The following is a 20,374-nucleotide window of genomic DNA, read 5'->3' as shown; positions in this document are numbered from 1 at the left end:
ATGAACTGACTGATGATTTCATCACGGTGGCCATCCAGCTGTGACATAAACATCTGAGTTCTGGTTGCTAGGGATACACTGCCTAACAACCACAGCATTTTATATGGAGTTAGGCAGCGTGGCCATAGCAACCGGTCTGGCTCACAATATTCTCCGGTTTTTCTTCTGCCCTATTAATCATATTTTGGTATATACGCTGGAAGTGAGAATGTAAGTGGTTGTAGGAATATTCTTACCTGAAAAACTGTCACAATGGCCCAAAGAAGGGAATCAAAGTTCTTCCGGTCGGTAATAGTGTCACCACTGTCTGTCCTCAGAGTAAACTTACAACCAAAGAGATGCATGCCAAGAATGCTACAAGGGGCACAGAACACAATAATATTAGCCAATCACAGTACCGGGCAGGTGGATGTTTTTGGGGAAGGGGGTGATTGAAGAACTTTGAAGACCCTACTTGTAAAATTTAGTCAACGTCATGGATATTATTATATGAATTCTACGATTTGTCTTACTATGAATGATGGCACTTAAAGCAGTTATATTATAGAAGCAGGGATGGCACTGAAGGGCAATACTGATGTAGCAGAAATGATCCAGTACCTGAAGATAAAGATGAAGAGCATGAGTAGCATGCAGAACGTGGCCACATTGTCCATGGTCTTCATCAGGACCACCAGTTGGCGGCGCAGAGCTGGCATGAAGCGGACCAGCTTCAACACCCGAAGCAGCCGGAAAGTTCTGAGAACAGACAGACCCCCATCTGACTGTCCGATGATCTCCCAAACACTGAATGATGGGAAAGCAGTATAGCGATAAGTGTCTCCATATATGTCACATGGCAACCTACAGGCAATTTACTAGTCACAACGTAAGGCTATGGGGAGGATATGGGAGGCAGCATGAGATGAGGCAACAGTAGACGCTCCTCAACTGGTAATATCTTATAGGTATCATCCCATTACATACTGAAAATGATGACTGAGCAGAGCAAGCAACTATAACTAAAGAGCGTGAAATGGCCCCTAACGCATACACAGCGCCCCTAATACAACACATCCAATAAGAGTCCAATACACAATCCAAAATGGTGGCTTTCAAGATGGCGGAGAGGTAGGCTAGTCTTTGTTGTAGGTGCATTCATAGGTGTAATACTTATTGGAAATGATCAATCTTATGTTAAGTATCTTTGAGATTTACGGGGGCTTGCCGACTTTTGACCCACTCCTTCTACAATGATAAATTTTTACAATCCCAAGGCATCAGATATTTTCTGAAAATAGATAGAATTTATGGATTAAAACTTTTGAGTTCCAAAAGTTTTTGATTTATTTTATTTTTTATGTTTTTTGCCTGAGGTGGTGGCGCTGTTGCACTAGGGCCTATGAAAAGATTGGTTATTGGCTAAGTGGTGAAAAGTGGTACTGCAAGTGACAAAAGTTTATAAAACTTTACAAAAAGTTGAATTAAAAAACAAACAAAAACAGCAGTAGAATATATTATACAACATTGTTAATATACAAGCTGATATTTATTCCTATAATATATTTTAAGAACAAGCAAAATAATGTCTTCTGCCTAGTCCCATAGCACCTGGACAGCCAGAAAGTGCAGGTATCTCTGACAGTCTGGATTTGAGCACCATTGTCACCTAGCCCTCCTCTCTTTGGTCACGCATGGTCAGCTATGTGACAGTCCTACTGAAAAAGTCACACCGATCATGCCCTCAGTGGGACTGCCAGAATTTCATCAGCCATCTGGTTCAGTCACGGATAATGAGAATTGACTTTCCTTGACGAGAAATCTTTTTAGCGAGTTGAGGGGGTCAAAGAAAAAAGTTAGGGAAATGTAATTCAGTGTAATAATGCCGGTGGATCTTTTCTTCCTTAATTATACAAATGTGGGCTTAATTATGTTCTTAAAAGGAACTTCAAAATAGACTCCTAGGATTTGGGTACCTATACAAGCTCCAGTGTGGGACTGGGGTTTGCTTGGGCCCATCTGGAAATAAGTTCCCTTTAAGGGGCAAAATGGCGCCCATCATGTTTGTCACATGTTGAGCAAGCAATACTGATACACAATGTTATGCCAAGTGCATGCCTGAAGGGGGTGCTACATGACTCAGGAATTTCAAGAACACCAAAAAGATGGTCATGCTCCGCCCCCTCAGGCCTTTCTTTTCTTGGAATGTCCCTTTAAATGTTTTATACATTGTAAATATTTGAATGGAATTTGGCTCTTTCATAGGGAATCTATACAATTTTGATTAAAGGGACATTTATTTGGGGATGGGGTGGGGGGGATTTAAAGTGACGCGCCACCTTGTGAGCTACTGATGAATAAGTGATAAATCACAATCTCCACCTGATGACGACAATGATTCCATCAAAGATGTTATACGGATTCTTGATGTATCCAAAAATTCCGAAAGCGAGAAGTTTCAGGAGCATCTCCAGGGCGAACATGCTGGTGAAGACGATGTTACTGATCTCCAGGGCGTTGGTCAGCTCTTCTGGCTGGAGGGGAAAAGTACTCCGGTTACAATGCATCATTATAAGGGTATAATATATAGCAAAGCAGCCATTATAATCATCCACTACTGCTATTCCATTACAAAAAGACCCAAAAACTTTTATAATTGGGCTTCCAGGAACAACCCAGGTCCCTGGACATCTGTCAATGCTGATCCAACCTCTACCCACAGCTCTGATAAAATGCTCAAGTATTCCCAAAATCCTTGAAAAGATTCTGGCAAACTGTATACAGTGCACTGTGCTGTGCCTAGTGCAGGTCCTGAGAAGGCGGAGCATGACACAAGTATTTAAAAAAAACACCAAAGAGAATCCTTGTGTCATGCCCCGCCCCCTCCGGACCTGCACTAGACATACCACAGTGTATACAATATGCCTAAAGTGCTCCTTTAAGTCAAATTCAGTAACAGTTCCTGATGGGGATTGTAGTACTCTGTGTTTTTTATTAAAGCAATATCACGCGATAGGCTTAGGTACACGGACTGAAGAGATCGTATCACACATAATAGGCTTAGATACACCAGCTCAGCAGACGGTATCACACATGATAGGCTTAGATACATGGCTCAGCAGACAGTATCATAAAGGATAGGCTTAGATACATCATCTCGGCAGCAATGTCCCTGGAGATTATTGTATGCAAGCATTACATAAGAAATGTAAAGCTGCGTGATTCTCTGAGACTGTATCGCACTTACAGGCTTAGATACACCAGATTAAAGTATCACACGTGGTAAGATAGATACACCAGCTAATTAGCACAGTATCACACATGATAGGCTTAGATATGGTGGCTCAGCACACAGCATCGCATATTCTAGACTTAGATACACCAGCTCAGCAGAAGGTATCACACATGATAGACTTAAAGGGTAACTAAATGTTCAACAATCTTCTGACGTGTCATAGTGACATGTCAGAAGTTTTGATTGGTGGGGGTTCGAGCACTGAGACCCCCAACAATCACTAAAACGAAGTGTCAGAAGTGCTCGTGTGAGCGCTGAGCCGCTTTGTTTCTGTTCGGCTTTTTCCGGAAATCGACGTAGCGGAGTACAGGCTCAAGTCTAGACTTGAGCCCATACACCGCAACATTGGCTTTCCGGAAAAAGCCGAATAGAAACGAAGAGGCTCGGCGCTCACATGAGCATTTCTGCCATTTTGTTTTAGCGATTGGTGGGGGCCTCAGTGCTCGGACCACCACCAATCAAAACTTCTGACGTCATTATGACATGTTAAAAGTTTGTTGACCATTTAGTTACCCTTTAAATACAGCACCAACATATTCCATAGCCCTATACATAGATAGTAGTCACTCATATCATTCCAGCCGTATATACAGATCTACCCAGAGGTGTAACTTGAAGCTCCTGGGCCCCAATGTAATATCTGTACCAGGTTCCCCACTTACGATGTATCATTTTGGACCCCTCAGGCACTTGGGCTTGGGTGCCACCGCTAGCTCTGCACCCCCTATAGATACGCCTATGGATCTACCCCAAAATTCTCATAAACAAGTTTTCTCCTCGTGGCCCATAAACTAATTTTGGTAAATTTTTGGGTGTGACCTTGATGAGTGGGAGTTGAAAATGTAATTTTAGATATTTTCCAGTCCACCATATAGTGAAGAGTGTAATGCGGAGATCACTGGAGAGTTGAGCCAGTAATAAAGGAGACACTTTGCATAACTTAGCCACGTATTTTTTTTCCTTTTGGCACAGAGTGACATTTCCTTATGATCTGATTATTCAAGTCTTTTCAGTTTGCGACGTGTCCTCTATCAAGGAGTGAAGTCTGCTGGAGTGTGTAGGAGCTAATTAGATGCCCAGTGGTTTGGCTGCGTTTCAGAAATCCGGCTGCACTATGGATATGGCGGAGTCCGTGCTCTTGGCGGGGATACACAAAGATACAGTAGCTATTACAAATACAGGATATATATATGTCTGGTGCAGACGAGAGGCATATTTATACTTGCCAGCTGTCCAGGGGTTGCCAAATGCTGCAATATTTACTGGCAGGCATTAAAAGAGAAGTGGTTATGAGTAAAAGTCAGAACCCCTCCTGAGGCTACAATGCTACAAGTGTCAGATATATAAATGTCAGCCAGACCGACTATTCTGTTGTAGATATAAAAAAAAAAGTCCATTAAGCACACATTATAAATGTGAAAACCATGTTTAAACATCCTATTTCTATGCTAAGATATAAGTGCTGGAAGTTACAGGCCCGAAGCCTGAGCCTGCACTACTGAGAGATTCTGATCACAACATGTTGCCTTCTGATTTCTATCAGGTGCTGCTTTGTCATGGAGACCTTGTGTGGATCCAAATCACAAAATACATCATCGATATACCCAAATATACACACAGAACTGTTCAAACTGGGAAGGATGAAGATATTGATGTAGATGGTGATTTGAATTCACACAACGTCTCTTATGCATTTATCTTGCTTTAATTGATCTCAAACAGAGCTGTATAAATATGTATGTAGTGAGCACCCCCTATTGGTAGCTGGAGGCAGGCAGAATTGAATTGAATTCTATGGTTGTGTGAAAAGAAGCACTCTACTGGTAGTATTGTTTATTAAGGCCCCATACACACGGCCATGCCCGTAATCACGTGCCACAACTGCGGGCACGGCCAGCCGCTAGGGGTCGCGGACAGCAACTTGCAAAGTTTGGGAGCACAGCCCATAAAAACCAAAAGTACAGACAAGTTCCATAATTTGCGTCACACTTCTACGACTCGGACACCTTCCCGCAAATATACGGGAATGTGTCCGTGGTCAATATAAGTGAATACGTCCGTAATTGCGGACCGTAAATACGGTCTGCGATTAGAGACAGTTTTTACGGTTGTGTGCATGGGGCCTAAGTGAACTCTGCTTAGCTTGTTTATAGGGTCACTCTGACGGCGCTGGTAATGGAGGCCCTTTAACTGTTGTAATGTGGGTGTGGTCTGTACTTATGGGCGGGGTTTATACATCTTAAGTCACACCCTGAGGTTAATTGTTAAAAGTAGGCATGTGTTAAAGGCTGATATAAGTGGTTGTGTTCCTTCAGTTGTCACCCAGCACTTAGTATAACTGAGGATATATTATCTGAATAGAATATTAAGAATTTATTTTTAGGGGGAAATTATTCTAAATTCATAGAAACATGCGTCTTCTTACTTAATGCTCAGTGTGTGACCTGAACGTCCTTAGTCTGGCAGAAAAATCTGTGAAGCAACATATAAAGCTCCAAATTCAAAAGATTGTATTGTAGCGGTAATTCACTGGCGGAACCCGGACCAGAGAGAAGAGAAAAGGACATTAAATAAAATGTGTCTCCAGGGGAACGTTCTGTTACATGCAAATGCTGGTTAGAGCTACTATCCATAATTGGGGTTTCTCTGGAAGATAAAGCGTGTGTTTCCTTTTTAATTTGACAAGCATTAAGGAATGTAACGTAATTGCAGCAATGCTTATTTCCATTTATTGATTGGTCCAACAAGTACAAAAAAACCAAAATAAAATATCAACACTCACAGTTAATATGAATATATATATACTATATTGCGAATGTCATTTACATACTTCTATAAAACAGATATACATATTCTTCTCCATAGGGAGCAGTATTATAGTAGTTATATTCTTGTATATAGGGCGCAGTATTATAGTAGTTATATTCTTGTACATAGGGGGCAGTATTATAGTAGTTATATTCTTGTATATAGGGGGCAGTATTATAGTAGTTATATTCTTGTATATAGGGGCAGTATTATAGTGTTTATATTCTTGTATATAGGAGCAGTATTATAGTAGTTATATTCTTGTATATAGGGAGCAGTATTATAGTAGTTATATTCTTGTATATAGGAGGCAGCATTATAGTAGTTATATTCTTGTATATAGGGGGCAGTATTATAGTAGTTATATTCTTGTATATAGGGGGCAGAATTATAGTAGTTATATTCTTGTATATAGGGGGCAGTATTATAGTAGTTATATTCTTGTATATAGGGGGCAGTATTATAGTACTTATATTCTTGTATATAGGGGGCAGTATTATAGTAGTTATATTCTTGTATATAGGAGCAGTATTATAGTAGTTATATTCTTGTATATAGGGGCAGTATTATAGTAGTTATATTCTTGTATATAGAGGGCAGTATTGTAGTAGTTATATTCTTGTATATAGGAGCAGTATTGTAGTAGTTATATTCTTGTATATAGGGGCAGTATTATAGTAGTTATATTCTTGTATATAGGAGGCAGTATTATAGTAGTTATATTCTTGTATATAGGGAGCAGTATTATAGTAGTTATATTCTTGTATATAGGAGCAGTATTATAGTAATTATATTCTTGTATATAGGGGCAGTATTATAGTAATTATATTCTTGTATATAGGGGCAGTATTATAGTAGTTATATTCTTGTATATAGGGAGCAGTATTATAGTAGTTATATTCTTGTATATAGGGGCAGTATTATAGTAGTTATATTCTTGTATATAGAGGGCAGTATTGTAGTAGTTATATTCTTGTATATAGGAGCAGTATTGTAGTAGTTATATTCTTGTATATAGGAGCAGTATTGTAGTAGTTATATTCTTGTATATAGGGGGCAGTATTATAGTAGTTATATTCTTGTATATAGGGGCAGTATTATAGTAGTTATATTCTTGTATATAGGAGCAGTATTATAGTAGTTATATTCTTGTATATAGGGGGCAGTATTATAGTAGTTATATTCTTGTATATAGGGGGCAGTATTATAGTAGTTATATTCTTGTATATATACACGCATTTTGTTTCATTTTGTTGGCATGTGCTGTTTAAACTTTTGTGTTGTTTATGTGATTTATATATATATTTAGCAAAGCTATTACTTTTATGTTTTCTGCCCTAGGGGAAATAGTTACATAGCACCGATCAGTAGCAACTGGATTTGACTTTCAAGCATAGGTTTTCTTCCAGTGAAGGTAGCACATCATTATGTAACAGGACTGGAGAGCTCAGCTATGGCAGTGAAGATCAAGGACGTTTACGAGGCTCATGTCTCTGGTGTTTATTATGGCTTTTGAGAAACATGACTGACCAAGAACATTCTTCTCTTATTACAAGTAAATTACTTTGTTGGAGTTTTTTGGCCTCCTGTATAAATGAGAATAATTTTTTAACCAGACCCTGGAGCAATCAAAACATTCCTGTGGTAACTGCCAAGAAAGTCCTCCGAAATTAGAGCATTACCCACTCTATAAACTGGGCAGGAAGTTACTGCTTTTGATTACCACAAACAGACAATAAAGCTGATGTAGACATTAAAATAAAAAATTAACCTTTAGAAAATTTTTGGTGACATTTTTTCAAACAATCCAGAAGATTTATCCACCTATTGTAGTTCACGGCTGGTCATAAAGATGAACCTAGGCATTTTGTGAAGAAATGTGACAAATTCCATAAAATTTAAGTGCAATACAATTTTTGGAAGGTACTGATTCTCCTTAAGGAGATCCAGCTGGTAGGAAATCATCAGAGCAATGCTTCCTGGGAAAAAAAGTATGCAAAATAGTCTCCTCCAGTGAGAAGAGAACTGTATTTCTAGTGCCACCTATTGGTGACTACTCTGCAAGTCAAAGTTCGACCCTTTAAAGGGTCTTGAAACACGACTCGGGCTAATAGACAAACCTACAGTGAAATACAAAGTCACTCAACTTTCAGTAGAAGGTGAGTGCCAAGAGCTACCAGAGATGGAAAGATGGCAGCAGGTCCCCAAAACATTTCTTAGGGAGTATTTTTTTGGACAGTCTTCAGACCTGAATATTTTTGCTTTCCAATGTTTGCTTAGCGTATGCAATATGTTCTGGCTGTGGCTCAGCAGCATGGCTGTGACCACCGGACGACATGCCAGATACCAATGCAATTGTTGAAATCTGGTAGCGTTCTAAGCATTCAGTGATTGGTTGGTGCCACATAATGGTCCCAATTGCTAAAGAGGAGAAGATAGTGGTTGGCTCCCAGATCTAGATCTTGGCGTTCTTGGATTTTTTTTTTTTCCGTTTTAGTAATTCTACCGTTTTTGGAAAATTTCATGCTGCATACTGCCAGGTGACGCGTCTCCTTAACCAAGTTTTGGAAGGAAAATGGTTGTCCTTGGTTTGAACATAACCCAAATGATACCGGCTAGCCTGTTCACCAAGCAATGTCCTGATATGTTTGGAAAAGTATCCTCAAGGTGGAGCTCCGCTAAATCTGTAAATGGCCAATGTAAGTCCCTATTGGCTACATGTGCATAATGATGATATTCTTTAATCTGGTATCTAAAGGTCCAATAATCCAGCAGGCACAGAATCTCTTAGAGTATATTCAGTGATAAGTGGAAAAAGAAGGTTCCAAACACCAGAGAGTCTTGGATCCAAAATGAACATACCATACGGGAAGTATGGTCCCTGCAGCTATTCGAGGGCTCAAGGAGAGGGTTGGATCCAGCTCAAGTTGACCACATCCCCTGATGAGAGCTCCTCATATCCACAGTCACCGCAAACACAGGAAGAAGGAACCTAACACCGCTTATCTCCCAGGCAAACAAATCATAGGACCGATTCCAATCCAACCCATCTGCTCCGGTTGGTGGAATGACTGGCTGTCCTCCGAAATCGAATGTTTGGTGGGGCCAAAAAAGTGTCATGTTCTCCTATCCCTAAATGGGAGTCTATGGAGGAGCAAAACAACAGCAGGAAAGGGCACCATTTGGATTGTTGCCATGAGGCTTCCTCTCTGTTACCAATAACATGTAGTTCATGCATTTTAGTTGGATATTATACATAAAGTTTTTGGAAAATCCCACTAATTCAGCATTACTCTGGTCCCGGAGGTGTAAGACAAAGGAAATTTTACTTTTTTCAAAACCCACAAATTGCCTTTATCTGGGAATCATTTTATTGGATTACATACTTTATTGCTCTCGGTTTCTCGGTAGAAAAACTTCAGCAGCTTCATTTAGAAAAGAAAAATTAGTCAATATAAAAAAAAATATCTACAAGACGGGGCTACTCTCAGCAATTAAATCCTCCGACATCAGCTGCTCTGCTTAGCCCTGCTTTTAATTAAAGGATTATTTTCAAAGGAGGCGATAAAGCTTTAATTTCAAAGTCTTGATAACATTTTTTTTTTGTACATTTTCTTTTGGGCTTTTTTCTTCTCCTTTTTGATTCCCGCATTTAATAATCACCCAGGATTCTGCAAAGTAACTTTCTACCTGTCTTCGATGTGACAAGAAAGTCATTTGGATGAATGATGGAGAACGGTATAAATTGAAATGTGCTTGGAGATTTAGGCAAGGGGGGGGGGGGGTCACCATCCGCTCTGTAATCTTGTGTTTTCACGGAATGTAACTGCTGTTGGTTTAGCAAAACAGCTTTTATTGACAATGCAATAGATTCAGGCAGTAAGGCATAAACACCAGAAAATATATTGGTTGGCTGCATGCCTGGAGAAAGATACGGCAGACATTTTTTTTACGGTTTTCGAAAATTTCTCTATGAAATGACACATGACCAAAAACGAAAGAGTTTTCTACAGTAGCTACCGGGGAAAAATAAAGAAAACCTCTCACCATACAATGAGGTTGGCAGATATAATATAAAAGTTCTGGTTTAATACTTAATCCCAGTCACATTTATTCAGGAGCATATTTAGAGAGGACGAGGCCCATTGTAAAACTTCAAATGGGCCCCATATCTAACCCAGGTGTTGTTAATGTAAAATAGTGCTCTGACTATTCCAACCACTAGGTGGTGCTTTGTAAAATACTACTACACATAACTGAGAGAAAATGATTTGTGCTCCAAGTGCTGGTAGACTTTAATTAAATAGCACACCCAGTGGTCACCCATGGTATTGCACTTAAAACTTGATTTTGATATAGATCATTATTACTCCTTGAAGACTTATCAAAATAACATAGAATAGTTTATCTTTCATTGTACATGCAACGCGAACATAAAATGCTCACTTTTACAAAGAATGTATTCACTCACGGTCACTGTCCCAGGCACCTAATCGAATTGCCCTAACTTAGACACTGTAAGGCGAATCTCATAGAAATTCTGTGAAAGCGAAAAAACTAGTGCACCCAGTGGAAACCCATGCAAATACTGGAAGAACATAGTAAATTGGGTATTGTTGGCCCTGGCTTAGATTTCAAACCATGTCAAAGTGATGCACTACAGCAATATCAAGAACACTTTGACCCAGAATCCCAAAATGTGCCCCATCTAAAATCAGCTTGGTGCAGACTAAACTGGGGTCCAAAATCTGAGGCAGTCAAGGGAGAGATAAGTAACACAGGACGAGGTGTAAGCCTGAAAATCAGTATGGTCCTTGCTGCAGATCTAGAGTAGTCTCTAAACAGTGAACATGTGAAACCGGAAAACCTGTAGTCAGAGATGAGGAGTTGGGTCGAAACAAATGCAGATAATGGAGCTGTAGCCAAGTAGAATGTAGATGAGTCCATAACCATTGCTAACCACAGAAGAGTCAAGGAACAACCAGAGATGTAATCAAGAGCGAAAACCAGAAGGTGGCAAATGACAATCAGGACTGAAGAGGAGACCATTGAAAGGATAGTCCAACTCAGGAGCGTAGGCCTCAAGAAGATGTGAAGCGACGTGGGAGCAGTGTTTGATAGGCCATCTGATGACTTCAGGTGCTGTTTGTCAATGATCTTCTGTTTGTCAATGATCTTCCAGAAAGGGGTCAATAACAATTGGCTAAGAACCACTACTGAAAAGCTAGTGCAAGTTTAGACTTCATTTTTGCCTGTTCTTCACGAGCAATGTTGCCTTCTTTCTCAACCCCAAAAAATATATAGTAGAGAACTCCAGTATTTAATCATATATTACGTCATGTACACTATATGGCCAAAAGTATGTTGACCCATGAGCACCACACTAATATGAACTTGTTGGATATCTCACTTATAGGTGACCAGGTGAATTACATATGACTGGGGCAGATCTATCAGATAATAATATCACTTACAGGTGACCAGTGAAGATCTAGCAGATGACAATACCACTTACAGATGACTGGGGCAGATCTAACGGATAATAACAACACTGACAGGTGACCAGGACAGATCTAGCAGGTCATAATAACACTTACAGATGACAAGGACAGATCTAGCAGATAATAATAATAATAATAACAACAACACGTACAGGTAACCAGGACAGATATAGCAGATAATAACACAGGTGACCAGGGCAGATCTAGCAAATAATATCACTTACAGGTGACCAGGGAAGATCTAGCAGATAATAATAGTACTTACAGGTGACTAGGGCAGATCTAGCAGATAATAATATCACTTACAGGTGACCGGGGAAGATCTAGCAGATCATAATATCACTTACAGGTGTCCAGGACAGATCTAGCAGATCATAATAACACTTACAGGTGACCGGGGCAGATCTAGCAGATCATAATAACACTTACAGGTGACCAGGGCAGATCTAGCAGATAATAATAACAACACGTACAGGTGTCCAGGACAGATCTAGTAGATAATAATAGCACTTACAAGTGACCGGGACAGATCTAGCAGATCAGGAATTTCACCAAATGACTTGTGGCAAAGGTGGTATCATATAACAGGGCCATGTTAAAATGTCACCAAGGTCTTCAGTACGACCCATACTACTAGCAATGTTTGTATATGGAGATTACATGGCTGTGTGCTTGATTTTATGTACCTGTTTGCAATGGGTGTGGCTGAAACACCTGAACTCAATAATTAGGAGGGTGCGTCCACATACTTTTGGCCATATAGTGTACAGTGCTTTAAGGAGATGAAAAGGAGTATTTACATGCTGGAGCCCCATGTGACCACGTAAACATTGTTTATTCTCCTGGGCTCATAAATAACTTATCTTGCCTTGTTTAGAGGGTTATAATGAGTGAAGTCTGCCTGCAGCCATAGACATCCTTCAACAATAAACATCATTGTTTTTCCAGAACTATCATCTTTGTCGTAGACCTTGACATCTACAGCAACCTCGCTCATGAAATGAAATAATAACCGAAATCATCTCTTTTAAAAGATGGCGTAAGGGCAAACCCATTAAAAAATTTGAGGTGTGTGGGTGTCAGATCCAAAGCGTTCTCCGGTGAATCCTGTTTCCGGCTCTAAAAAGTCTTCTTTGAGGAACAATTTTAATTTCCATACATCAACATATATGAATGTAAACCATCTGTTTATGTGGAGTGGCATTTTTATCTATGGGGCAACTGCTGTCTATTCCGAGTGAAGAATAATTACCAGGTAACAACACAATCTTAGGTCGGCAGTCTAATTAATAGAGGGTTTTGTCGGTAATTACCTTAGCCCCGTCTGACTGGCCGTCAAGGGTTAAAATAATAATGAGACGCGCAGCTGAAATGACCCTACCGGTTATTTGTCTCCCGAAACACAAAACAAGCTTCTCATTTAACAGGATTAGATTTGCCCGAGTGTTCAACAGAGCAAGCACTTGTTCTAATGACTTCTACTTTGGCGAGCCACCCTTCGGTAATGAAGAAGCCCAGGAATGAAGCTCGATGTGCGGCGGGGAGACGGATGATTGCAAGAGCCATGATTGACTTGTAATGACATGTTTAGGAACCTGACTACTGTGCATTAAGTCCGGGTGGCTGAGGTTTGGTCTATCATCGGAGGAAGACCGGCGAATGCGAGACTCTGATGCAATGTAAAGCTTCACCGGATTTGGAATGTATTCTGATTACTCTGGTTTATTGTGTGTAGAACTCAGTTTTTATTGCTTTTATTAAGCTAATCAGATTTTGCAAGTACATTCTAACACAATAAAAGGCACAATGTTTCATTTTGTAGCTATTACGATATTTTTTGCATAGACCGTCAGTCATGGCGGCATCTCCTCCTTAAAGAGGACCGGTCTGCTCTCCTGACATGTCTGTTTTAGTTAACACTTGTATTCCCCATCAAAGAACAATTCTGGAACATATTTTCTTAGAAGTCTGCATTGTGTTGTACCTCTGTTATTCCTCCTGGAAATTATGAATAAATTGACAATTGAGTGACACCATTGCCATTCAAAAGACAGGATGTCTTTAAAGGGGTTCTCCATTTTGAATAAAAAATAATTGTCTAAAGATTCTTTCGATGATAAGATGATCACAGGGTGTCCCAGCGAACAGCTGTAATCTGTGGGGGAACGTGTTGTTCAATATCCTTGCAGCGCCGCCACAGGAGAAATGAAGTATTACACAGTTTACACTTATTTATATCAATAGGCTGTCCTTGTAGTGTATGGACATACTGGGTCCTCCAGAGGGAGAGAGAGAGAGAGAGAGAGGGGGGAGAGAGAAAGGGAGAGAGAGAGAGAGACGCTCTTTGTAGCTGCTCTCCATTAGATGAGGGTCCAGAATTGGAAACCCCTCATTATTGATGAAGAAATCAGAATTCTTTAAACCAGACTGCCCTATTAAAATTACGTTATATGTACTATGTCCTATAGAGGTGATATAGTGGACAACAGCGCTTACTAACTGGGGTCCAAAGTGTCAAACCATTTACACCTAGTTATGATCAATAACTCCAATTTAGCTGCTTTGTCTATTAAGGGTCTAAGGTTGTCTGAAATCCCCTTCCTGACTCTGTTTGCTGCTTTGTCTCTCCCCCATTCTTTACACTGCAGCTGTTTATTATACACAAGCCCACCATAAGATCAGCAGGAAGTTAGTTAATCAAGGACAGAGTGAGTATTTATACTTAGGAGAATGAGCCTCAACACCGGATTTTAGGCATGTTCTCCGAGTTCCTACTACCGATACAGCCCTGATCTGGAGATTTGGACCTCCGGAACTCTTTACGCTCAGTATGTGCTTAGATCTAGAGGTTTGGATCTCTGGCTATGGTAGCAGGAACAGGACCTTTTAAGTCCTAGCAGTACATACTCCATACATCCGTACACAAGCAGTTTATGACCACCCTGCATGAGTTAATCTGCCAATGTTTTAGTATAAAATATTACGATCCATATACAAAGCAGAATCCATCTGGATGAGAAAAACGCAGAAAGTCTCAAGATTGCACTCCGAGGCCTATTGTGATTATAGACATTCAGCATGGATTTGTATATGAAATGAATGGGGAGAACCGGGAGAGGGGGGGGGGGGCTTAGCTGTATCTGCAAGGGAAGCTTATCACAGCCTGGAGAAGAACTGATTAATTAGGGAATTTTTACATTCCCTAAAGTCGGTAAAGTGAGTTGTCCACAGATGTTCTCTATTCGAGCTGATTGCCACCTAAATCTTGAATATTTCTTCATTCCTACGTGTCATCATCTTTACAAAAGGTTGAACAACCCCCCCCCCCCATGACGATCTTCAAACATCTGTTCCTTTTTTTTTTTGGTTCGGTACTCAACAGAATCCAGTCCCACGTCCTTCCCTCCAACAGGGTATAAGTGCTACAGTCTGCTTCTAGGACGGTGACTCATGTCTAGCCGACAGTTGTAAACAAGAGTTATTAATCCAAATTTCTGCACGACACCGGAGCCCCCTTGGCATTATGGATGTGGATGAACGCAATCTGTTTTTTCTCGTAATTTGGCTACTAAGGAGATTTTGCTGCAACTGCAAGACCAACGTGTCATATTAATGGTGTCGATCATCGTTATCCAACAGCAAAACATCAAGGCTATAAATGGCTGTCATTGGATAGGGCTTAATGTGAGATACAGACCCAATAGACATTTCTTTAGTCGTGAAAATGGAAAAACAATCATATATGGGTATGCAGTATAGCCCATTTCTGCCCTCCTCTCCAACCCCACCCCTGCCCTCCTCTCCAACCACAGCCATGCCCTGCTCTCCAACCCCACCCCTGCCTTGCTCTCCAACCCCATCCTGTCTTCCTCTCCAACCCCACCCATCTTCCTCTCCAAACCCATCCCTACCCTACTCTCCAACCCCACCCCTGCCTTCTGCTCCAACGACACCCATGCCCTAGTCTCCAACCCCACCCCTGCCCTACTCTCCAACCCCACCCCTACTCTCCAACCCCACCCCTGCCCTACTCTCCAACCCCACCACCCAAATAAAGCTCCCTGTTCTTCTATAAGACAACCACTAATGACCACCATAACAGTGCACAGAGGTTTTCTCACAGCTCTGCACAGGCCCTAAATGGCAGATAAAGCTGGAGCGAGAGGCACCCTTTGTTAATGACTCCCAACTCTGGCAAATAGAGGTGGGGTCCTACAAGTGACCTCCATATGCCATAACATGCCTTGATATAACCCCTTTAATATGTAGTACTCTATTATTGCTGAACAGTCTCCCAAAATGTCTAGAAAATAGCTTGTCACATAAGCCTCTCCCCTGAGGAGTCACATAAAACTTCCCTGACTAAAGCAATATTTCCAAGAAGTTGTTTTTCTAAGGGGATTTTTCAAGCTACCTGTCTACGACTACAGGGGGTATTTAGGAGGTAAAATTATGCCCTGTAGTCCAAATTTGATGGGACATTATATCAATACCCTAAGTCCTAGTTATAAGTTTCTTTTACTCCTTTTGTAAGACCCGGTCTCTTAGGGTGTATCTACACAACCAGGTTTTGTGGTGATAATTGAAAAATCAAGACAAAAATAATGCATTTTGCGTGAACCGGATAGTTTTTGGGATAATCATGGCAAAAAACACCATAAAAACTGATTGTGTGAATACACCCTTATGATGTTGTGAATGATATGTGAGCAGTAATCGGAGGGAGCGTTATGTGTTCACCTATAAATAATCTATGTTGTCTACCCTCATTCACTACTCGTGGCGGCGCAGAGCACAATGACAGATGGGGAAAACGCGTTTTGGTGATATAAAGCGGCAGATTAAAATTCCATGTTTACCCAGCAGTAAACATACAACGTGAAACCATATGAGATACGTGTTTCTAGATGAGATAGTCTGAGAACTCGCGCTCCTGCTTCAAGAATCAATATCAACCCACGTCTAAATCAATCCCTCCAGCTTAGCGGCCATGCCGACCTAATAAGAGCCGTAGACACTGTTTTGCCTGCTGGAGTAATAGACAGCACTTAGTCAGGACTTGTTTTCTCTCCTACTTTGATTTTTTTCTCCTAATTGCTTTTTTTCTTTCTTTCTATAATTTACTACAAAAATGAGGATTTAACAAATCCTTAAAGTAAAAAGATTCCAAAACGTGCGATACGATAGATTTAGTAATAATTCTTTATTTTTTTCTCTCCTGTATATACATAAAGTTATAAGATAAAATCCTGTCTACATGCCGCCACCACTAGAGGGAGCTGAGGAGCTTACTGTATATAGTTTATACAATGAATTCAATCAAAACTCAGTGCACAGTAAACTCCTTAGCTCCCCCTAGTGGTGACTGCAGGCAGATAGAATTTTATCATGTAACTCTTTGATGGGCCCATGAGAAGAAGGTGGAGATCACACTAACCCTATCTCCTTTAAGCATAAAAACTGGTGGGGAGGGGGGGGTACGGACCTGCTAGAGGTCCATGCCATCCTGAACTCCTACATAGAAAAGAAAGGCATGGCAGAGTGGGCTACCAGGGCTGGATTTAGAGCCTTGCAAACTTGGCAATTATGCAGGGCCCCCTATTCCTAGGAGGGCCCAAGGACTGGACTTCCAGGGGCAATTTAAGAGCAGAGCATGTAAACCTTCACTACCCTGGGCCACCAGGAACTTTACAAGTGAACCCTTTAATGCCTTAGACCACCAGGAATTTTACCATTAACCACTTCACTATATAGGCATTGTATGGCAATATTATTTTGACATAATATGGCCATATTATATGGGCATTAAATGGCAGAATTTTGTGTGAAATATATGTCAGTGGTAAGTGGGCACTATATTGTAGTATTATTTAGATACAGTATGGAGGTATTTTGGGGTTGTATGGCAGCATTAATTAGGCAATAAATGGCAGCATTGTGTGGGAAATATATGGCAGTGTTATGTCGGCACTATATGGTAGTATTATTTGGAAACGTTATGAAGATATTTAGGTATTGTATGGCGGCATTATTTGGGCATTGAATGGCAGTATTGTGTGTGAAATATATGGCAGTGGTAAGTGTGCTCTATATGGTATTATTTAGATACGGTATGGAGGTATTTAGGCATTGTATGGCAGCATTACTTAGGCAATAAATGGCAGCATTGTGTGGGAAATATATGGCAGTGGTATGGTCGGGACTATATGGTAGTATTATTTGGAAACAATATGGAGGTATTTAGGTATTATATGGCGGCATTATTTAGGAATTGAATGGCAATATTGTGTGTGAAATATATGGCAGTGGTAAGTGGGCAGTATTATTTAGATACGGTATGGAGGTATTTAGGCATTGCATGGCGGTATGATTTTGGCAATAAATTTGGACAATAAATGGCAGCATTGTGTGGCCATAGTGGGATAGTTTAAACATTTGGGTAAAAAGTGCACATGTATCTATGTATTTTATATACATTTTGAAATTATGAGCAGCCCAGGGCCCCATTTTCTGTAAAACAGGCTCTAGTGGCTACAAGCTTAGGGCCATTCTTTCTTGATATGGTGCTGTTTATGGGAACAAACCAGCCCACGGACCTCATATGATCTATGAAACTGATTTATACATCATCTATAGACCCTATAAATCTGTAGGTTGGGCATTGGGGCTCTGAGCCCGGGGAGATTTTGGCAACATGGTTGTCCAAGCAGCTTATGAAATACTCCAGTCAGCTTTGTCAATAATCCTACATTCTCCGCATGTCCTCTGCAGATATTCAGGGGTTACACACATCTAAATCCAAAATCCTAGCGGATAAAAGAAAATATGACATTGTCACGCAGCAACATTGCTCAGGACCAGTCTGCGGGTCTGGAATGAATTTCCATGGCACACGAGAGAAGTTTATCTTCTAAGAAAAGAAGCGGGCACCTCCTCAAACAATGCGCTCATTTAGATTCTGTGCCTGGATTTCTTCTGAGAGGAGGCCCCATCAAAAGATTTACGCATCAAAATAAAATTAAAAAAAATTCAGTTCAAGCGCAGGAAAAGCCTGGAGAAACGTTGCTTTTTTATTTCCACTTAAAAGCTAAATCGTTCATTAGCATTTTAATAAAATATTCCGATTTTTCTCCGGCGGACGCCAAGCTGTGTGTGAAAGCAGCTCAGCGAACAATGGGGATCTTTACAAGGCTGTTGGCCCATTAGTCGCGCTCATCTTCTAGCACATAGGTATTTATTGTATATACTAAACGATTCAATCCCCGCACTGAAAATGGACCAGCGCTGAGCCTGTGTGCTAAAGAGGAAGAATTATAATCAAAGCCACCGAGACCACCATTGAGGCGATCATGTGATCAATGCTTTCTCCTTGTGACCTCCATTGTAATGAACGCAAACACTAGAGGAAAGTTTACATTGCTACTTACGAGGGTTCATGTGGGCTGTCATGTGGGTGTTCCTATTTTAAAGTATTAGTGTCTTCTTCTTGTACTAATACAAGTAGGCACTATGGTTGGGACTATATGAAAATCCTAAGAGAGGAACGTAGCTTTACTAGTTTCCAGGTTATATTTTGGTGAGGGTCCGACTACCGGCAGCCCCGATGATCAGCTGCATGAAGAAGCCACAGCTGAAGTGACTGAGCTGCAGTACCAGACACAGCCACAATCAAATGTACGGCGCTGTGTGTAAACAATGATGCACTTTTATGCAGCGGATCGCAGGGGGTTTTGGAAGTCCGGCCTCTACCGATCAGATGATGATACCCTATCGTAAGGATAGGCCATACATATTACAGTCCCAAAAAACCCTATAATAAAAAAACAAAATACAATAATATATGAGGGCAGCAGGATGGCTCAGTGATTAGCACTGTTGTACTCCGCTTCCCCCCCACACCAAAAACGTACTGACTGACAGGACAATTGGAGTTCTATGACATTGACCCATGTGTTTAGATTTGACATAGAGAAATTAGGCTGTGAGCTCCCCTCAGGGATTGATGTGAGTGTTGATGGTCTCATGGTCGGTCGTACATGACAAGATGACCACCACAGGGGCACCCTCATAAAATGAGAATATGCAAAGAAAGATGTAATATGCAATAAATCCCACCCGCCCGGGTAAAGCACTTGTCATAGCGGAGGTATAAAAAATACAAAAAGTTGAATTAATTTACTCGAAACCACAACAACTCGTCTTCTGGAGTCTACTCTTCTTTTCTCGAATGTTGCCTGTTCATCTTCATTTTCGGATAAAGAAAAGACAATCAACCTTTGAGGTATCAGCGTTCTCCTAACGAGCAACGTCCTAATTAGCGTTTGCTGTCGATGGCGCACGCTCAGACCCCCGAACGAGCGGCTGCCGACACAAATAGTGAGATGTCTGCACAATATAATTGCAGCAAAATTCTTAGAAATGAAACGGCTCTCGTGTAACTGAGTAATTCGAAACACTAAGAAATCCTCATGACTACGTCCTCATCTAACCCTTCATAGTGCTAGAAATCGCAGACAGCAGCAAGAGAACATAGAGGTGATGATACCCACGTCTCCCATATCACACTTATATAGGTCCAGGGAGATATGAGGAGATCTTTGTTGGGGTCCTCATACTGTTGCGCTGCTTCAGCTGCCGCTATGATCCGGTAGCGTGGATGGATCACCGTGGTCACAACTGATTTTTGTTACCCAACTAACGAAATAGATACTCCACCAGATCCCAAATGGATTCCATGGGATCTATAGAGCTGATATTCTTTCAGAGAATCTCAATTGGTTGCTAAGTCAAA

At 40.8% G+C, this 20,374-nt stretch overlaps 1 protein-coding gene across 4 annotated transcripts in view; it reads right to left on the bottom strand.

Annotated features, from left to right (window-relative positions):
- Positions 1-20,374, bottom strand: part of CACNA1H (calcium voltage-gated channel subunit alpha1 H) — a 200,586-nt gene that overhangs the window by 92,713 nt on the left and 87,499 nt on the right. For all 4 annotated transcript variants that reach the window (XM_075830597.1, XM_075830600.1, XM_075830598.1 and 1 more), the window contains exons 9-11: positions 2,362-2,513; positions 601-786; positions 237-354 (exon numbers count right to left, since the gene is read on the bottom strand). In XM_075830597.1, the coding sequence (XP_075686712.1) occupies positions 237-354; positions 601-786; positions 2,362-2,513 (456 nt within the window). The remainder of the gene's footprint in view (positions 1-236; positions 355-600; positions 787-2,361; positions 2,514-20,374) is intronic.

The sequence above is a fragment of the Rhinoderma darwinii genome, chromosome 6, assembly GCF_050947455.1.
Source record: "Rhinoderma darwinii isolate aRhiDar2 chromosome 6, aRhiDar2.hap1, whole genome shotgun sequence".
NCBI classification, from domain to species: domain Eukaryota; kingdom Metazoa; phylum Chordata; class Amphibia; order Anura; family Rhinodermatidae; genus Rhinoderma; species Rhinoderma darwinii.
This window is presented reverse-complemented; position numbering and strand designations above follow the sequence as displayed.